This window comes from Brachypodium distachyon, chromosome 1, assembly GCF_000005505.3.
Source record: "Brachypodium distachyon strain Bd21 chromosome 1, Brachypodium_distachyon_v3.0, whole genome shotgun sequence".
NCBI lineage: Eukaryota > Viridiplantae > Streptophyta > Magnoliopsida > Poales > Poaceae > Brachypodium > Brachypodium distachyon.
The window spans coordinates 19,286,788-19,305,470 of NC_016131.3; the positions used below are offsets into that span (position 1 = coordinate 19,286,788).

Consider the following 18,683-nt stretch of genomic DNA (forward strand, 5'->3'; position numbering starts at 1 on the left):
TAAGGTACTGTTTGTTTGGGCTTCAGCTTCAGCTTTTGGTGCTTCTAGCAATCTCAAAAGCACTTCTCCCGTTTACACATGAAGCTGAGAAGCACCTCCGGACGTGATTCTCAGCTAGAAGCACCAAAAGCACATCCAGAAGTGCTTCTCAGCTTCATGTGTAAACATGAGAAATGCTTTTGAGATTGCTAAAAGCATCAAAAGCTGAAGCTGAAGTCCGAACAAACGGGGTCTAAGCCCCCACGCGGCGAGCGCAGCGCATGCGTGCACGGGGCGGTGTCCGTGAGTCCGTCCGGTCCGGGGCCCGGGGCAGCGCACATGCCCATGCCACCGCCATCGGGTACACACGCCCGTACGGGGCTCGTACGGCAGCCACGATCGACCAGCCTCGCCCGTCCGGGCTACCTTGAAAAATAATCGAGACGTCCGCGTCGCACGACGTGTCGTGCCTTGACGCCGGAACCCCCTTTGGGTCCACCGTGGATGCATGCCTGGACCACCGGGCAGCCTCGTCAGACGTACGGTACGGGGCCCTCCCGTACTAGGCATGAACGTGTCCACGCCACCCGAAAAGAAAAAAATCAGCGATTCCCTCAAAACGGAACCAGTCTTTACATATTTATTAATCTGTGACCGGTGGTCGATTCTGGTGGGTTTTGTGATTTGTTGAAAGGTTTGGATACATCGGCGAGCCACCGATGACTGCGTGCGATCAATCAAATTGTTTTTGGCTCATCGCAGTTGAGAAGCTGGAGCTCTGTTTACCCGCTAGCTAGTGTATTGAGATCGATGGCGAAATGTGGGCGGCCTCGTTTGGACTTTTCGAAAAGAAGACAACACGTACACACGCACGCACGTACGTATACTCGAACCCCAAAGGTATGTTTCGTTCCTCCGAATATCCGGGGTCTACAGACATAGATAGATGTGCATAGGCAAAGTCATTCTTGTTCGAGGAGTAGCGAACACACGAAGAAGACGTGATTAATTAGCACCATCTTTAGCATTAGGGCATCTCTAATAGGAGGTACTAAGGAGATACTACTCTTATGCGAAGGAGAGAGAGCTGCAAAAAGATAGTACTAGTTACTTACAAAAATAACAGTTTGTGTACGGGTAACAAGAATGAATAGAGCATGACACGTGGATCCACCTGGAAAAAAAAGAAAATAAAAAAAAAGATAAAGGAGAGAGAAGGCATGAGATGAAAATTAGTACCGGCTTCTTGTTGAAGATGCCCTTAGGAGTAGTACTCCCTCCGTCCCATAATATGAAGCACGCATGCATCCCTAAATTTTCAATTTCATTAATTAAATATGTATGTGTTTTTTTAAAATACACCATTAGATTCGTCATCGAAAGAACTTTTAAGTGATATAATTATTTCATTTATATTTAGTTAGCTAAATTAACAATTTATCTCATAATATGTTATGGGGCTGATAGGCACCATCCAAAACGCAGCCACCACAGACGTCCTTCTTCTGTTTTCTCGGGTCGGCGGCGGTCGGTGGGGCTGGATGCGATGCGAGGGGGAAGCAGAAGCGGACGAGAAATCGCACATGACGGTGGGGTCGCGCTCCCGGTTGATCCATTCCGATTTGATTCTCGTCGAGGGGAAAATGAGGAAGGTTTTTTTTTTGGCAGCCAAGGACCACATGCACCGGGATGACAACACTATCTACCGAAAATGAGGGGAATATATAGTCTAGTGGAAAGTAGAGAAATGCAGAGGAGAAATTACTTTTTTTTCCCCGGAGATTATTGTGTGCACCCGTGTTCTACACTAATTCCTGCAAGGCTGCAATGAAATGGACATGGGGCTTTCATTGGACGCTTGGTTGACAACACTTATTAAGTCCCCCGCAAAAAAAAAAAAGACAACACTTATTAAGTCTGCGTATATACGAAACCACTGTCAGACTAGGTTGTCTTGAGATGTTACTACCGTAAGACATGGCCGACTTTGTAGCGTTGTGCTATCACTTGCAAATTGCATCTGACAGGGGAGGAGCTACGGAGCTGACGAGGCAATATTGCATCTTGTTTTTCCATTTAAAGACTGCACGTTGCACTGTCGTTGCGTAGCAGTACAAAATGCTACGGTAGCCGATAGCAGCAGCAGCGCTAGATCGATCGATCTAGGCCTAGTATTAATTTTGGCCAAGACAAACAAACACTGCGACAGGCCACGCGAACCAAACACATGTGCAGAACCGTGCAGGGACTGGCAGACCTGATTAACCACGGGTAATTAGTTCGGGCTATGACTTGATCGCACGGCGACGGAGACGTGCACGCAGCTGGAGCGGGTGCCTCGAGAGGTCTTCATCAGGTCTAATTTGCGGACTGAAACAGAGATCCTTTCCTCTCAAGATTTCTTTCTTCTCCTTTTATCTTGTTCGAGAATGCTAGTGTGTTTCTGTGGCCGTGTGCATCCTGAACATGCAAAATGCTGGGTGTCGAACTCTTTTGCTGCTGTGTCGTCTTAGTGCAACGACTAGAATTAATAACGGTTTTGTTATTCCTGAAGCGATTGAGAAATAATTATTTTTAAGTCGACGCTAATAACTATCCGATCCAAGCACTGAGATTTGTGCAAAATTCATCTGAGTATGAAATGAGAGAAAATCTTAATTGAATTGCTATTATCGTCGACTGAGACATAGACGCTCTCAATTAATAATGTATCCCTCTACGTAGAAAAATAAACTTACCGTGACCAAGTTTTTTTTTTTAATATCGTGACCAAGCTGACCACGGCCTATAAGTAATCGGTCATTTCATTCCATGACAGCGACGTGCTAATTAACTTGTCAAACTCTCGTATTCACTACACATCGGGAAGATAGCTCGTCTAGGAATTGTCTACGCTATCTTCTTCGGAGAACACGATCAGATGCTCTTGCCGGAGAAAACAAAATTTTGACTCCCCTAGCTAGTCCATTTAAAGGAAGACTACTCCCTTCCAACAATCCGGGCATATTAGAATTTGGTTGACCAAGTCTTTGACCACAAATTACTTCACGAATATGTGACTAATGTGATCAAAATTATAACCATAAACAAATATCCTCGAGTAGAAATATAACGGAGATGAATCTATGTCATACAATTATATGTTAACAGAGTAATTTGTGGTCAAACCATTGGTAAAAAAAAAGCTAATACGCCCTTTATTGTTGGACGGAGATACTACCTTAGTAGACGCAACTACCAATTCTATGCAGAGTGATGTTATGATAATGTTTTTACTTTCTACTCCCTCTGTTCCATAAAGATTGGCACGGATTTGAATTAGCTCTAGTTCAAATTCGTGCCAATCTTTATGGAACGGAGGGAGTAATATTTTTGATTGTGTGATAAGTTAGCCTGCAGATTGGCCACGTAGGGTTAATTACTTGGCCAGAGTCTCGAGAAGAGGCGTGGATTTGGCCCGAGGTTCACGTAGGGTTAATTACTTGGCCAGAGTCTCGAGAAGAGGCGTGGATTTGGCCCGAGGTTCCGGGCGTGGATTTGTGGTCTCCTCTTCTCGGCTTCGACGCGGGTGCTCCTTAATGGCATTGCCGGCGAGTCCATCGTGCATAGGAGGGGGCTCCGACAAGGGGATCCTTTATCGCCCATGCTCTTTATCGTGGTTATGGACATCCTCCATTGCATGATAGAGAAGGCCACTGACGTGGGGCTTCTGTCGAGACTAGCGCCTCGTGGTTTTCATCACCGCACGTCGTTCTTTGCGGATGTGGTCACCTTCCTTCGGCCCACTTGGAAGGATTTGGTGGGTTGCTCGGCAATCCTTGCCGACTTTGGGGCTGCTTCGGGCCTCTGCACCAACTTCGCTAAGAGTTCCGCCCACCTCATCCGTTGTTCTGAGGACCAACACTTGATGGTGGGCAGCTTGCTCCGTTGCAAGGTTCGGGGCTTCCCGTGTGCTTACTTGGGTCTTCCGTTGGGCCTTAGGAAGCAGACGGCCTGTCAGTTTAGGCCTTTGGTGGACAAGGTCGAGGGCCGCCTCGCCTCGTGGAAGGCCCCACTTCTCTCCAATGGTGGGAGGCTCGTGTTGGTTAAATCAACCCTAACGACGATGCCGGTCTACTCGATGATGTCCCTGGACCTCCCCGACAAGACCATTAAGGGGATCGAGAGGACTTGCCGTGGATTCCTTTGGCATGGCAAAAGGAGGCCAAAGGTGGACACCTGCCTGGTGGCGTGGAATGCGGTTTGCTCCACTAAACCTTTTGGTGGCCTTGACATCCCCAATCTTCAGCTACTCAATTTGGCTTTGAGGGTTCGTTGGCGATGGATTGAGCGCATTGACAACACTAAGCCCTGGAGGGGGTTTACGTTGGAGACTTCGAGGGAGGTTGACGCCATTTTCGAGGCGACCACCTCTTCTCAGGTGGGCGATGGGAGGCACACGCTCTTCTGGACTGACCGTTGGCTGCATGGTATCCGCCTCAAGGATGCCTTCCCGGTGCTTGTGGCGTGTGTTCGCCCCAAACACGTGAAGTCACACACGGTGCGGGAGGCTCTTGACGGTGCTTGGTTGACCGACGTGGGGCCCAACCTGTGGGGGGCTGCTCTACAGGAGTTCCTTACTCTTTGGAACTTGTCTCGTGGGATCTAGCTCGTGGATGGTGCGCCAGACTCTCTGACTTGGAGTTGGTCGAGGGACGGATGTCACTCGGCCAAATCGGCTTACGCGAATCTCTTCGCCGGCCGTATTGGAGACCCACTGGTGGAGGTGGTGTCGGAGTCAGGTGCCCCGAAAAGGTCTAGATTCTTTGCTTGGCTTGTGGCAAGTAACCGATGCTGGACGACGGACCAGCTTGCGAGTCGTGGCCTGCAACACCCCCCTCGCTGCCCCCTTTGTGACCAGGAGATGGAGACCGTTTCCCATTTGCTCTTGTTGTGCGTCACGGCGAGACAAGTGTGGATGAGCCTGCTTGCCGACTTGGGTCATGCTGACTGGGTTCCGGTGGCAGATTCGCGGCTTCGCGACTGGTGGTCCTCCCTTCCGCTACCTCGTCGGGCCCGGAAGGACCTCCGGACGGCGATCATTTTGGTCTTTTGGACCATCTGGCGGCACCGCAATGATGTGGTCTTCAATGGTGCGGCGCGGTCCCTTCTGTGGCGAGGATCCTTCAGTGCATTCGGGAGGAGCTTGGTCGCTGAAAGCATGCGGGTCTCATTCGGGGGAGGGTGGCTGTTGTGGTTTCCGTGGCGGTTGGTTGGATAGATAGCGAGTAGTTGTTTTTATTTTTTCTTGCCACTTGTGGCGTTGTTTGCCGATCTGACGTTGTACTAGCCTTCTGGCTTCTCTTCTTTAAACAATCACACACCCGCTCCGCTGGGTTGCGTTCTTGGAAAATATTAATTGGCCAGCGGCTGATCAATCCGGTCACTGGGGCACGCGTTTGTGAGCTCACTTCAATTAACAATCTGTAGATAACAGTAGTCAATTGCTTGTGCTTGACTACAATAAACACGACGTTGTTTCTTCCTTGCGAAATATTGTAAAGAAGTGACGGTTTGTTTGCCTATCTGGGATTTTGTTCGGCTCAGCTCCACCGGCCGGATCAGACGTCTCCGTCGCGTTATGTTGGCCAGAATAAACATAATTTTTACTCGGTGGAGCAGTTACGTGTCCTGCGTGTGACATGTTTATATTTTTCTGTGGTTATTTTGCAGATGCTGCGATGACTCCCCCCCTGAGTTTGTCATTGTATACACGTCGTCAGAATTGGCCGCTGCGTCTACCCAAAATCGCGATGTGGGATGTGGCAGCCTGCTTCGGCACTTGCGGCTCCCTCGAGATCGCCGCTGCGCAGTGAGCAGGTGGCCAACGCTGCATCCGCCGCCGGCCTTGCCGCGGGGCAAATCCTATTTGCCGCCCCCACAGAGCTTGCTTTAATGGGCCGGTCCGACAAGGCATGTAGGAGTAGATGTTTTTCTGTCCTGTGTTGTTTTAGTATTTCTTCGGTGGGCCGGCCAAACAAGCCACCTATTCTCCGGTTTTTTTTTTTCAGAACGCCACCTAGTCTCCGCTATCCGCTCAAAAAAAAAACCCCTATTCTCCGCTAAGAGCGGGCAGATAGGCCTCCTTGCCGTGGGTCGGCAAGTGGTTACTCACTCCGATTTAGAATTGGAGGGAGTAGATGTGAGCCCGCAGGTGCCACGGCCCGGCCTGCTGTCTTCTCGATGGGGCTGCTCCAGCTGTGCAGCCGTCGACGGTGGACCCTGTGACCTGTGTTGCCGGCAGGTCACTTACGTGCCACGCCTGGACCTCCTTGCCGGGTGTGATTCTTACGGTCTGCAGGTGGACAAATGACGTGATTCCGTTGCTCCAGTTAGCAGTGTAGCTCTTGGCAAGTCACACAATTTCATCCCCATTTTCTGCGGGTAGCAAATCAGACATTCTGTACGAACTCACATTGCATGCTGCTATGATGCTGCGTGTTTCACGGAAACAGAGTGAGACAGACAGCACAAGGGAAAAGATCCAGTTCACAATACAGATGATGAGCGCACTCGCCACACCAATATCAATCAATGGTTAGTAAACACTGCACAATGGTACAACACAGACGCCTCTTTGTATTTACCTAACCGTGTAAGAATAGCCCCAGAACAAATCAATGGAGAACCCTGATACAGACATCACCGACTCTTCTACACTAGATGTACACGCCAATTTACAGGATGTATTTCACCACCACGTTTGAGAAAAATGAAATGTTGGGCTACTCTAAGATATTACTTTCTCAGTCTTGTTCGGCTATGTAGTTGGGTAGCTGACCCTGGCAAAGGTACTCGTCGCAGTACGACATCGATCCCCAGCTCCTCCGTAGCCTGAAGATGTCCTCCGTGAAAGTGGAACCTGACGATCCTATGAAAACGTTTGACAACGCGCAGATTGTCTTGTCGAGCATGGCCTCCACCTACGGAAGGGGTCAAAGCAAGTTGTTGCTTAGCACAACTGTCGCCCTCAACATGAGAACCCGGAAAAAATAAAAGGATGAGAATGGGACTTGTATATACCTGAGCATCTCCACCCATGTGATTTCTGTATAACAAGGCATCCCATTTCTCAGAGTTCTGATGCACTGGTCTTTTCACAAGAGGTACTTGCCGGTCATTGAACACAACCAAGGACTGCAGAAGATTAGTCTCACTCTCAAGAGCATCAGTTGAAAGATATATCACTGGGGCATTAGCTTTCTCAACTATTCGCAAAATGCATTCTGCCGCCTGAGGTATGGGGAAGAAACAGCTCTCTTTCTTCACATTACTGAAGGAAGATAAGAAAACTTCAATTAGTGCCACGGAAAATGGACTTACAAATTGATAACAATACTTGTAGGAAGAACTAATGTCAAGCTAATATCTAACCAGATGCCAACATTAGAAAATAACAAGCCCCCCCCGGGGACGAGTTTTCCTCTAAAGAGGAGACTCTCTCTCCCAAACTGCTCCTCCCGCGCGACTCCCCCCGCCCATCTTCCTCCTCCCCTCCCTCGCACCGCCGCAGCCGCCTCCCCCTCACGCCACCGTCTCCAGCCGCCGCTGCCGCCCGGAGCCGAAGCCGGGAGCCCCTCAGGTAATTTTTTTTTCGATAATTAAAAGTTCAAATTAAAAAGATAGAAATGGGAAGTTAAAAAAAATAAAAAGTTAAAAATAAAAACCTTAAAACTTTCGAATAAAAAAGTAAAAGTTTAGAAAATAAAAATTTAAAGCTCACAATATGAAAAGTCAGGAAACAAAAAAATGGGCTGTCGGAATTCGTCCGCCAGGATGGGTCTGGGCAGGTGACCGACCGATATTATGTATGGCATCAAGAAGTAACTATTCCACATATCACATATCTGTGGATATATATCCAAGATGGAAAAGAAACGCGAAAGCAGAGTTGAATCAAGTCCGTCTCTTGTCCAGAAGAGTCATGAGGTGCTTAAACTATGAGCGAAACCCTATGGCTTGGTTCAGTTCACAAATGAGGCTGAGGAACTCATAAGATCATTCAAATTGATAGTAAGCAATTCATGACCCTACCAGCAATTGTTCAATACAAGGAATTCCATACCATGGTTGCTCATCTCTATAGTATTTTCTTCGAACATATACATACTAATATCAAACAACAAATTACTGCTACTGTATCCAGAGGGGATTTTACGCAGAAAGATAGTTTAATTTTTGTAAAAACTAAAATGTTGAGTAAGCAATTCAGTTATAGGAATAGACCCAATACTAAGAAAAATAATCAATTGAAATGCCATGCTAAATTATCTAACAAGGACACTCAGTGCGTTATTCGATTTTACACGCATGCCATTACTGGTCACCCAAACACTAGAAGAATAACTAGGTCGGTCCCTAGAAGAGAAACTATAAGCTATAGGAAGCTTATGCTACGACTCAGAGGATATGGATAGGTTACAGTATTAAGAAGACAGTTCATTAAGGGTGAGTTTGGCATTGAGGTGGAATATGATAATCCAGCTTTTCCAACCAGCTTTCGCCTATTTTTATGTTTGGCTAACCAACTTTTCCTTGCTTTCATGTGTATTTTTCACAGCAGATTATAAATAATTCAGCGCAGCATAGTTCAGCAATGCCAAACTGAGCTTAAAAGCCCCATCAAGCTGTGTATAGTCAACTTGATCAACTGTCAACTGTATAGTAGGCAATCGTTGACTCATATAAAATTTATCTGCCTAGATCTAAATTAAGAACCAAAGACCAAGGCCAATCATTCATTATCAAAACAAGTGCCTGGTTTCGTGGACGAGTTATTTAAGCAGACAAATTGCACTTACCAAAGTTGTACTGTCCAAACGAACATCAATCAATGAATGACTAAAAGAGGATAACGTATCTGCAACCCTAGAGTTCCTCAACTTCAAGAGAACTAAAGGCAACTACTACTAGAGCCAAGAAACAAAATGCAGCCCAGACAACGTGTTTGATCACAAGTTCTACAGATAAGCTTATATTTCAGATTATAGATGTATGTTGCTAAAATATGGAGGTGACTGATTACTAACGAACTGATATCTTACCAGAACTTCAGAAAGCCATGTCGCCGGAAATGCAAAGCAATGTAGTTTCCACCCAAGAAAGTCTGGACAAAACGCTGTGCAGTGAGCATTATGAGCCTGCTTGGCTGGATCAAGGTCTTGCATTTGTGAGCCAATGGACCGCCAGGCTGCATTAACCACTCTTCCTCAGCATCAGCATAGAACATATCACCGATTGCAAGAACCTCAGCCTCCGTCGTAAACTTTGGGGTGATATCCCCAACAAATCTTTTCTTTGGCTCTTTCAGCTTTGCATCCTCTGGCCAAGCAGCCTCGATTTTTCCCATTGAAATCCCCAACCCCTTCAACTTCTTGACATAATCCTCATCCATGAAACACGGGGGTGATGCCGCGTAACATATGAACTGATCAATGCTCACTTTCTTCCTCTTCTCTAAAAATTCCCTGTAAGTGATCACAACCTTCCTCCCAATACAATCATTAATGTTGCTGATATCAAGCACCCGGTCATACTGATAATCTACCTTGTCAATGCTGCTTGGCAGCACCAGGATCCGGCCAAGAAGTGCGGCGAAGAATATGTGCTTCTCCAAGCAAATCAAGTGGTTCGACATTTGGCCAGAGACACAGATGGCGAAAAGGAAGCGATCTTTCTTGGGGTTCCACTGTATGGTCCGCCGGTTGTACGGCAATTCCTTCCTCCTGCACCCCGGGCCAGGCAGATCAAGATCCAAGGGATCCTCCTCCGTCGCGTTGCCTGCCCCAGAGTGGTGGGTGGAGAGGAGCGCCGCCTGGATCTCGCGGTTGATCTTGATCTGGCTAAGCAGCGCCGCCTGGAGATCAGAAAGCGAGATAGGGGTGGAGGCGTTGGCGGGCGCGGGGGAGGCAGTGCGGTTGAAGAGGCTGAGGAGGCCGGAGCGCTGGGAGCGGAGGAGGTAGAGGGCGTGGAGCTCGGCCTCGCGCATGCGGGAGGCGGCGGGGTCGGCGGCGGGGTCGGCGGAGGGGAGCCGGATGGAGGCGGGGAGGGAGGAAGCGCCGCCGAGGGAGAAGAAGAGGACGATGAAGAGTACTGGGAGGGAGACGAAGAGGAGGAGGTACCGTCGGGACCAGAGGGCGTGGCCGAGGGACGCGGCGGAGGAAGGGAGCGCGGGGCGGAGGGCGGAGACGCTGAAGGAGGAGCGGGAGCGGGAGGTCGGAGAGGGCGGCTTGGTGTGGTTCTGGGGGACGAGGGTCTCGAGGTCGTCGTCCTCGTCGGAGACGGAGGGTTCCCGGTCCATGGCGGCGGAGGGGAATCCGGGGAGTGTCGGTTGGGGGTCGGAGTGGCGAGGCGGGAGGAGGGATAGAGTGAGGTAGGGAAGGGGGAGAAGAGGGTAGGAAAGAAAGATGGATGGTGGATGATGGTAACCGTCGAACTATACTTTACCTTCGCATGAAAAGCGACACTTGTACATGTGCATGACAAAGCTAATCAACCGATTATATTATCGGCTTTGATACAGAAGACTACAGAGCAGCCGACGGTTTTTCTTTGTGTTAGCGTACAATCGACGTCAATTTCCAGCTCAAGCAGGGCGGAGATAGAATTTAGACATACACAGACGGCAGAGGGCGAGAGGGTGCGGTGTGGAAAAAACAAGTTTAACATCGAAGCAAAGCAGAAGCTTTGGAATTTTTTGAATTGGACCTTCCCGATCAAGTAACATACTACTACTATTACTGTTTGAAATTTCTCAAATTTTCCCAAATTGTCCATTTTGAGTTTCATTATCAAACATAATCCAACGAGAACCCTTTCTATTTTTTCTGCACATTTAAGAAAAAAGTAAATTGCAGAGAAACACATATGTAGCGGCTTGTAACAGAAAATCACGAATCCAGATTTTTTTAACCGATACCCGCGACCCGAAGACTAATGAATAACAGAAACCCCGAAAATAACTGATTATGACTAGTTAACCTTCGTGGCCCACGTGTCATCCACAGGAGTAGCTCGCAGCTCATTCCGGCCGGCTCTAGTCTTTCTCAGCCATCGGCTTGAGCTGCATCTTTGCTAGCCGGTAGTTGCCTCTTGCCTTATCCATTCCAAGCTGCTCACCGTCTCTCTCTCTCTGTACTCACAGCTGTTCAGGTCAATGGCTGTGCGGCCGGCCGGCCGGCGCTCAAGCATGCGGCCGATGCTTCGCTGCTGCACCACCGAGGTCCACGGCTCCGGTGAGTGCCCCCGCGGCTGGGACGGCCTCCGCGGCATGCTCCGCCGCCTGCTCGCCCTCAACACGCCGCGCCACGCCGCCATCCTCGCCGCCTTCGCCGGATCTGCGCCGGAGTTGGGGAAGATGCAATCGGATCCGGCTCGTCCAGGCATGGCGGGGCGCTCCAAGGATCTCTCCTCGTGAGCGCCGGCACGGGGAGACAGATTGTGGAGGCGATGTTGCGGATCCGCCGTTGGAGGAGGCCGGCGACGGTGAGGGAGGCGGCCGACGGAGGGGCTTCGCGGCGGGGGCAACTCAGGCTCCGGTTGGTCCAGGCAAGGGCGGCTGCGGCTCGGGGGAGGCGACGCGATGCTTCTGCGCGTGGCGCTGGCGCAGAGGAGGGCCAGGGACGTGGCCGGCGGCTTCGCCGGAAGTGGAGAAGGAGGGAGGGAGGGCTCGGGGGAGAAGAGATGTCGGCTCGAGCCATTTTCTTGCACTTATCCAGAAATTAGACTATTTAGACGATTAACTTGAGCAAACCGGCCAATTTCGGGTTCTGTACTCGTTACCATATGATAAGTGGGTATCAGTTAAAAGCCTTTGAACTCGTGGTTTTTTGTTACAAGAGCTGTCACATATGTGTCTTTGTGCAATTTACTCTTAAAAAAATGAGCCAATGTTCGCTTCTCCAACTGACCCACACGTCGAATACCCATGAGATGATGAGAAGAAAGAAGGACAACCGGGGACTCTCGTTGGACAAGGATGACATAAATTCACTTAAAAAAGTCAATTATATAGTAGTAGCTATAGAGATAGGTTGAGCCGCATCCAAAACAAATAATATATATTGTGCTTTCAACATATCAGAACGAGTTTACAACATCAATAAACCAAAACCTTCCAATCTTCCAACATGAACAACGGTGGCATGTGACTTCACCGAATCAGGCTCGCCATCAACCAAGTAAGGCTCGCCAGAGCCACACCGTCAACAGTGTCAACAGTGTGTACATAAAGTGTCAATTAGAAACACTTCTTTTGGGACCAGTGTTTTTTTTTAAAAAAAATTATCGCAGAACGCACGGCAGGACAGAACGCCTGCAGTTGCTGCTGCAGGCCTCCGGTCAACAGCGTTGCTGTCCGTCATTCATTGGTGGGAGCGGGCCCGGGAGGTCGACGTGGAGGAGGTGCATCCGCGACGTGGCAGCCGCGCCGAGTTTCTCTCACCCCGTAGTACGGAGTAGCAGCGGCGAACGGACCCCTCGCGCAAGTGAACCCCAATCCAAACAAAACCACATCAATTGCCGCACCAAAACATCCAAACGAGCGCGCACCATTCCCAGGCCTAAGAAAATTCGCGCCGACGTGCGGCTGTCATACGGACCACGCTCGCAAGTCCAAGTCGAAGAACCAACTACCCGGAAGTCGACACGCAAACCTTTGCTCGCGATCGATCGGTAGCGCAGGAGCACGGCACGGGCCGGCGAAAACGCCACCCCAACCTGATGACAGACCCCCGGCATTGAACACGCCACCCGTGCGCGAGCTTGCTCCCGGTGGTCAACCACCACCCTAATAAGCTCGAGGCCGTGCACATGAACCACACGCACCATGACACGAACACACCGGTGCTAGCTTAGCTGGTGCATATACACACGCATACGGAGTACTTTCTTTCCTTTTTTCCTCTGTGAGACTGTGAATCTTCTTTTGTGTGCTGTATTTACAAGATCAACACGAGGCACACGCGTGCATTTGACCCGGACCACCAACCGGGTGTCACACGTGCCGCGCCCCCTTTTCCAAAAGGGAGATCGAAGGGTACGATCAAAGGAAAAAAAAAAGGAAAGAAGAAAAATCTTGCTTCGCTCAGCCGCAGTGTCGGTGAAGGCCGGGACATATGCGACGAGAGGGAAGACGAGGAGCTCGCCGGCTTTATGCAATTAGCACACCATTTCCGTGGCTCAGAAAGAAGGCAGTGAGAGATCGAGGGAGCACCTACTACCAAGTAATACTACTGTCCTAACATGGCGAGATGAACGAGCTACATCTTTATGTACACACCGACCGACAGGGATCATACATATCGGCCATCGGTACGTCGGAGCGCGGTGCTCGATGGGGAGCCGGAGCGGCGGCGGGATCGATCGATCAGTGCTTGAGCCGGAGCGGCGGCGGGTGGTGGGAGGACTCGACGAGGATGGACCAGAGTATCTGCACGTCCTCGCACGGGCAAGACTTGACGTCCTCGTACAGGATGTAGATCCCTCTCTCTGTTATTATCACACCACACACCAGAATCAGCAAACAAGAACAGCGGCAATCTCCGACCAAAATGTCAGGAAACAAGAACAGAGTGCGGATAGATAGACAGAAAGAAAAAGATGAGCGTAAACGTACTCTTCTTCTGCGAGGAATGCGCGCGGATCCAGAGCTTCTTGAGCGGCGCCATGAGCGACTGCAGCCACCCCATGATATCGACCTCCCCTTCTCCTTGCCTTTCTCTACGAGTATGTCGATCACAATATATACCTCTCCATGCACTGGCCGTCAGCTAGCGGCCGAGCTGAAATAGCAACGCCAAGCTAGCTTAGCTCGTGCAAGGGTTCTTCCTTCAATTCGTGGGGACGAGATCACGAGACGTGATCGAGGGAGAAGAGACTAGGACTCTAGGAGAGGAGGAAGAGGAGGAGTCGCTTTGAGGCCGTGTGAAGTCAGTCTGCCAGCTCTGCTCTGCCTTGCCCCTGCAGTGTACTATTCATACCATCACGTTGTTGGGGGTCGATCGATGATGCTTTAACACACCTTGTATTGTATCCTAATCGTGGGGATTTAAAGCTCTTGGTGCCGCGTCGCCGTCAGTCCCATATCTTCCCTACCAATAAACAAACCGATTCACGCACAAGCATTGAGCTCGTTCGGTCCAAATAATACTAAAAGCTTTAATTAATCGGAAGAGAAACGGGGGAAAGAATTTCGTTTCGGCCCTGTTAGGTCTTACTTAACCTTTATGGCCACCGTGGCCTACCGTGTCTGTGGACGAAACAAGCCACGAGTCCATTCCATCGATGGCTCCATTTCTTCAAGAAATTTGGAGGAGATCATCAAAATTGCAACATGGCATTTTCTCTGATTCCTTTTTTGGAATTATCGAACTGCTGAATTCGTCTGAAATATCTGCAGGAATTTCTAGTGCTGTTTCATCGTTTTGCCAGGCCACGAAAACCCATTTCTCCTGCTCTTGTAATCAAGAACAGCAGCCGAACTACTGCTGGTGTCCTAGAAACGTACGTTTCAGTTAACAACCACAGCATAATAATGGCACTCTCCCCCGTCGGTGAACACTGAACATGCCCCGGCACTGCTCAGCCATGACTTCGTGCCTACATGGCCTGTTGCGCGCCCGTCCAGGTGTCGCCAAAATCAGCAATTCAGCAGGGCGTCAGTTAGAGCATCGCCATTGAGCCACGGGCCAAAATGAACAGGAAAAAGAAGGAGGAGAAACGATGTGCACCCTGAATAGGATGGTTTAAGTATCCGAAGCGATCATGGGGGAAATTGTCAAATCAAGGGACTGACCTGTTTCAGTCAGTGGTTGCCTCCTCGCTTTCTCCCGTGTGTGGAGGTGGAAGCAAGCTTTCCGTCCGTGCGCCGTACCAGCAGCAACCAACAGATCTCATGGGACCCCGTGGGATCCATGGATCAGTGGAATGCCAAGTCAATGCTTCTTGTCTTGTCCATGCTTAATTCGCTCACCTTCGTTTGGGATATTCTTTGCTTCAACAGATGATCTCTGATCCTACATGCTAATTTAACCAACCAACGAGCTTCTAGAATTTTTTTTGGGTTGGTGCAATGTGCGACATAGATAAATCAACGTGCTCTTGGGACTAATCGAATGTTGTTGTCTGATTTTGCAACTTACATATACCACATAAAGGGAAGATGGGGTCTGAAAAACTGATAATACATATTTGTATATGCTGAATCAAATGCGGTGATCATGATAATTTGTCGATTAGTGTATCATGCGCATGTGTTTTAGTCAGGGTAAATAAAGCTTGACATTATCTATGTTGCTGTGGTAGGTGTAGATGCAACTTTGCGCTTTTCAGCGTATGATTTGGGGGATCATCATGCAATCAAATTTTAGTACTTGGGAATAACGTAGGACGTTGACAAAAATGCAGGCTGAGCTTTTACATTTCACTCGGTAATCTGATCTATTAATTTTGGACTTGAACTTGGAAAATTTGCAGCTTTTCATCCTTAAACTACTGACTGAATGTCGATTTGGTCCCAAGATACTTTTGTGACAGAAATAAATCAAGATATCCTTGGGTTTAATCAAACTTTTTGTCAGGTTTTGAAATTTGAATACCACATAAAAGGAAGATGGTGTCTAACATAAAATGCATATCTTATATGCTGAACCAGGTATCCTAGTAATGATAATGCTGATCATTTTATTTTGTGGATGTGTTGTAGTCAGGATAAATAAAGCTTAACACTGTCTATATTGGTGTGGTAGGTGTACGGTGCAACTCTGCACCCTTTTTTTTTGCGAGACGCAACTTCGCCCTTTTCAATACATGCTATTCTGATAAAGAAACTGGCAGTGGGTAATGAAAACCAACCAAATTGAAGATTTTGGAGTGATATACCCTAAGTGGTGGAGCTCAGAATTCTGAGAGCATTTGGGGACATCAACAAAAGATAAAGAAGTTCAGTAAGCAGACTGAATATTTTGAGAATATTTGGTTACCATCCTGTCAATTTCACCAGTCGAGAAAAACATAGGACATTGACAAATTTACAGGTTCAACTTCACATTTTAAATTGACAAGTAATCAGATTTCCTGGCTCTTTTTATCTTGGACGCACAACTAAGTGTGTCATTTTGTATTAGAGGAGGCACCAAGATAGCACAAGTCTTACAAAATACGAACCAAACGAAAAAAGGGAACTCAAGACACTAAGAGAGCCGAAACAAAAAACTGTACACCTAAACTACCCTCTCAGGATGCGCTGTCGGGAGGTCGAGCGTGAAGCGGCAGAGCTGGGCCTCATTCAGAACGGAGTCAACCACCCACAAAACCTGAGGTGTTGCCCGCTCAAAGGATATTTTAACTCTCACTTCCCACAATTTCGACAATTTCTGTAGGTATTGAGGATCATCAACATATGCATCAATGGTGTAGCACACTGGGAGGGCAGGTGCAGCATGATAGAATTATGTGGTTGTGAAATGAAATTTGCTGATTATTACCATTATGTTCGCTAAAACTGTTAGCCTGAAAAACAGAGTGCAGCAGATTTGGCCAAGTCAAGACTTACTCAATTACTATACAATCTTCTCTCAAAAAAAAAAATTACTATACAATCTACATAGCCTCACCGTACACGTAGATATAGCCTAAGAACTGCAAAGGGTAGTAGCAAATATCATATTTGGATATCTTTCTTGAATTTCTGTTAAAAATGTACAAGGTGGCATGGAAAGACATAAATGGAGCACTAGAATCAGGCCAGCCATTCTAATACCTCCCTTTATATTCCAAAATCATAGTTGCGTCGCTACTATCTGAACCTCTTTGGTTACCGCCTGTGGCCTTTTTCAGCTTTTCAATCTTATTCAGTTTCAGTTTTGGCCACCTGTGGCTTGTTTTTCTTTTCCGTAGTTTCTGTCTGAATTGAGCCACTGGCTCAATCTGCTGGGCAGGCTTCCCTGCACTCTTTTGTACCTCTTCTTCCCTCTTAATAAAATTCGGCCGCTGGCCCTTCGAAAAAATAAATAAATCATATATGGATACATCTGACCTCAACTTGCTCCTCCAAAAACAAAACTTGCTAAGCTAACCACCACTAGAACAAGAGCAAGACAACCAAGAAACATTAAATACGTGCACAAGATTTTTGTTAGACTTGGTAGAACCTATATTCCAACTGTTAAGATTCAGTCATTCATCTGTCATCAAACCCTACTCAACCTTCCATGCATGAAGTATCAAAGTGAAACCAAACCGACGCGCTTCATGCTCCTTTTTGTCCTGCGAGCGTGAGGTCGACAAAAAATTCTCCATGGATTTGCCTGACTGGAACAAGAACACGGCACATCTGTTCGACGAACCAAATAGCCAGTCATGTACATCCCAGAGCACCTCTATGGGCAGTCCATCGACAAACACCGTCTGGTTTCCTCTAAAGTTCCATGTGAGTCTCTTCACCTGCAATACTCTCTTCTTCCCAATCCTGATCTCTAGACTTGGATCCTTGGACCCCGACATGTCGCACTCTAGGATGATATGATGAAGCTGACCACTGTCTAAAAACCGAGCCTTGGCCGAATACACCTTCTTCCCGTAAATGTGCTCCTTTCTGGCTACCATGACTGCATTTGAATTAGGTAAAGCATCCAAGGTCACCTTGTGATCCCCTAGCCTGAGCATGTTTCCAAGCACAAGGACAGCTTCACGACCAAAGACCAGAGCAACACAGAACCCATCGAGCGGTTCCGGCCCGGCCGCAAACTTGGCCGAGGACAGATCCCATAGGATGTCCAGATGAGCACCATCCACCTGAACAGCCTTGGATCCTTTCATCTTGGAGAAGAGCCATGGCTTTATCTCTGTCTTGCAGAGGGAACAGCCCGAGGAGGAATCGTCGATCGCGATGGCCAGAGCCTGCCCCATGGCCACCTTGCTCCAGGTGACGGTGACCCTGCAGGATTTGCCGCGCAGACGGGCGGAGTAGGCGCACTGCACCAAGCTCTGGCCGCCCGAGGAAGAGGAATGGGCGACCTGGACGCCCGTTTGGCTGAGGCAGGATGCGAAATCCCTCATGGTGATGACGGCGACGGTTTGCGAGCTGCTTGCAACCACCTTTGTGGCTTTTCGACGAACACTAGGTGCGCAGCGCAACTGCCCTGTTTATCACACGGTCACGCGCTGCGCGTGCAGGAGAATAAAAACACAGCAGCCTTCTTCAGATATCAACCAAAAGAAGAAGAAGAAGAACCGAACCTTGGTTAACGAGATGAAGAAGAGACCACAAGTTCAACCTCAGCAGCGAAGAATGGAGTTACTGGAGAGTGGAGAGCACTACGAAAGGAAAGGGAAAGCCTCAGAAGAAGAAGCCTGACCCTGACCCTGACCAAAAAATACGGTGCGCAGCCGTTTTCACCTGACCCTGGCCACGAACACGACCGCTACCTCCCCAACAAAGTGTCCACCAGCGAGCAGTAAATTACTACTCCTCGTTTCGTTTTTCCCTTTTGGTTTTAAGCTCGCCGCTCGGGGTGCCGGATTTGCCAAAAGCAAAGCGGGTGGAAAGAAGAAGACAAAGCTTAATTAGGGAGGAGGGCGACCACGACTAGCAGTAGTGCGGCGTTGGGGAATGTGGGCAGCAGAAAAGACGGGGATGCGCCGACAGGCCGCGACATGTGAGCTCG

General features: G+C 48.6%; 2 protein-coding genes across 3 annotated transcripts; both read right to left on the bottom strand.

Annotated features, from left to right (window-relative positions):
* Nucleotides 1-6,439: 6,439 nt before the first annotated feature.
* Nucleotides 6,440-10,955, bottom strand: LOC100825796 (O-fucosyltransferase 36). The gene is made up of 3 exons (XM_003562812.4): nucleotides 9,063-10,955; nucleotides 7,042-7,291; nucleotides 6,440-6,941 (listed from the first exon to the last, which is right to left on the bottom strand). Exons 1-3 carry the CDS (start codon nucleotides 10,316-10,318, stop codon nucleotides 6,765-6,767), a joined length of 1,683 nt encoding a protein of 560 aa, XP_003562860.1. The 5' UTR covers nucleotides 10,319-10,955; the 3' UTR covers nucleotides 6,440-6,764.
* Nucleotides 10,956-16,990: 6,035 nt separating this feature from the next.
* On the bottom strand, nucleotides 16,991-18,495 carry LOC100826732. 2 transcript variants are annotated; one of them, XM_003562815.4, is made up of 2 exons: nucleotides 18,256-18,495; nucleotides 16,991-18,158 (listed from the first exon to the last, which is right to left on the bottom strand). In XM_003562815.4, the coding sequence occupies exon 2, from the start codon at nucleotides 18,073-18,075 to the stop codon at nucleotides 17,215-17,217; it is 861 nt and encodes a 286-aa protein (XP_003562863.1). In that variant the 5' UTR covers nucleotides 18,076-18,158; nucleotides 18,256-18,495; the 3' UTR covers nucleotides 16,991-17,214. The 2 variants fall into 2 exon arrangements, with proteins under 2 accessions (XP_003562863.1, XP_024313744.1); XM_024457976.1 differs by having other exon boundaries at nucleotides 16,991-18,180; nucleotides 18,256-18,493.
* Nucleotides 18,496-18,683: the final 188 nt, after the last annotated feature.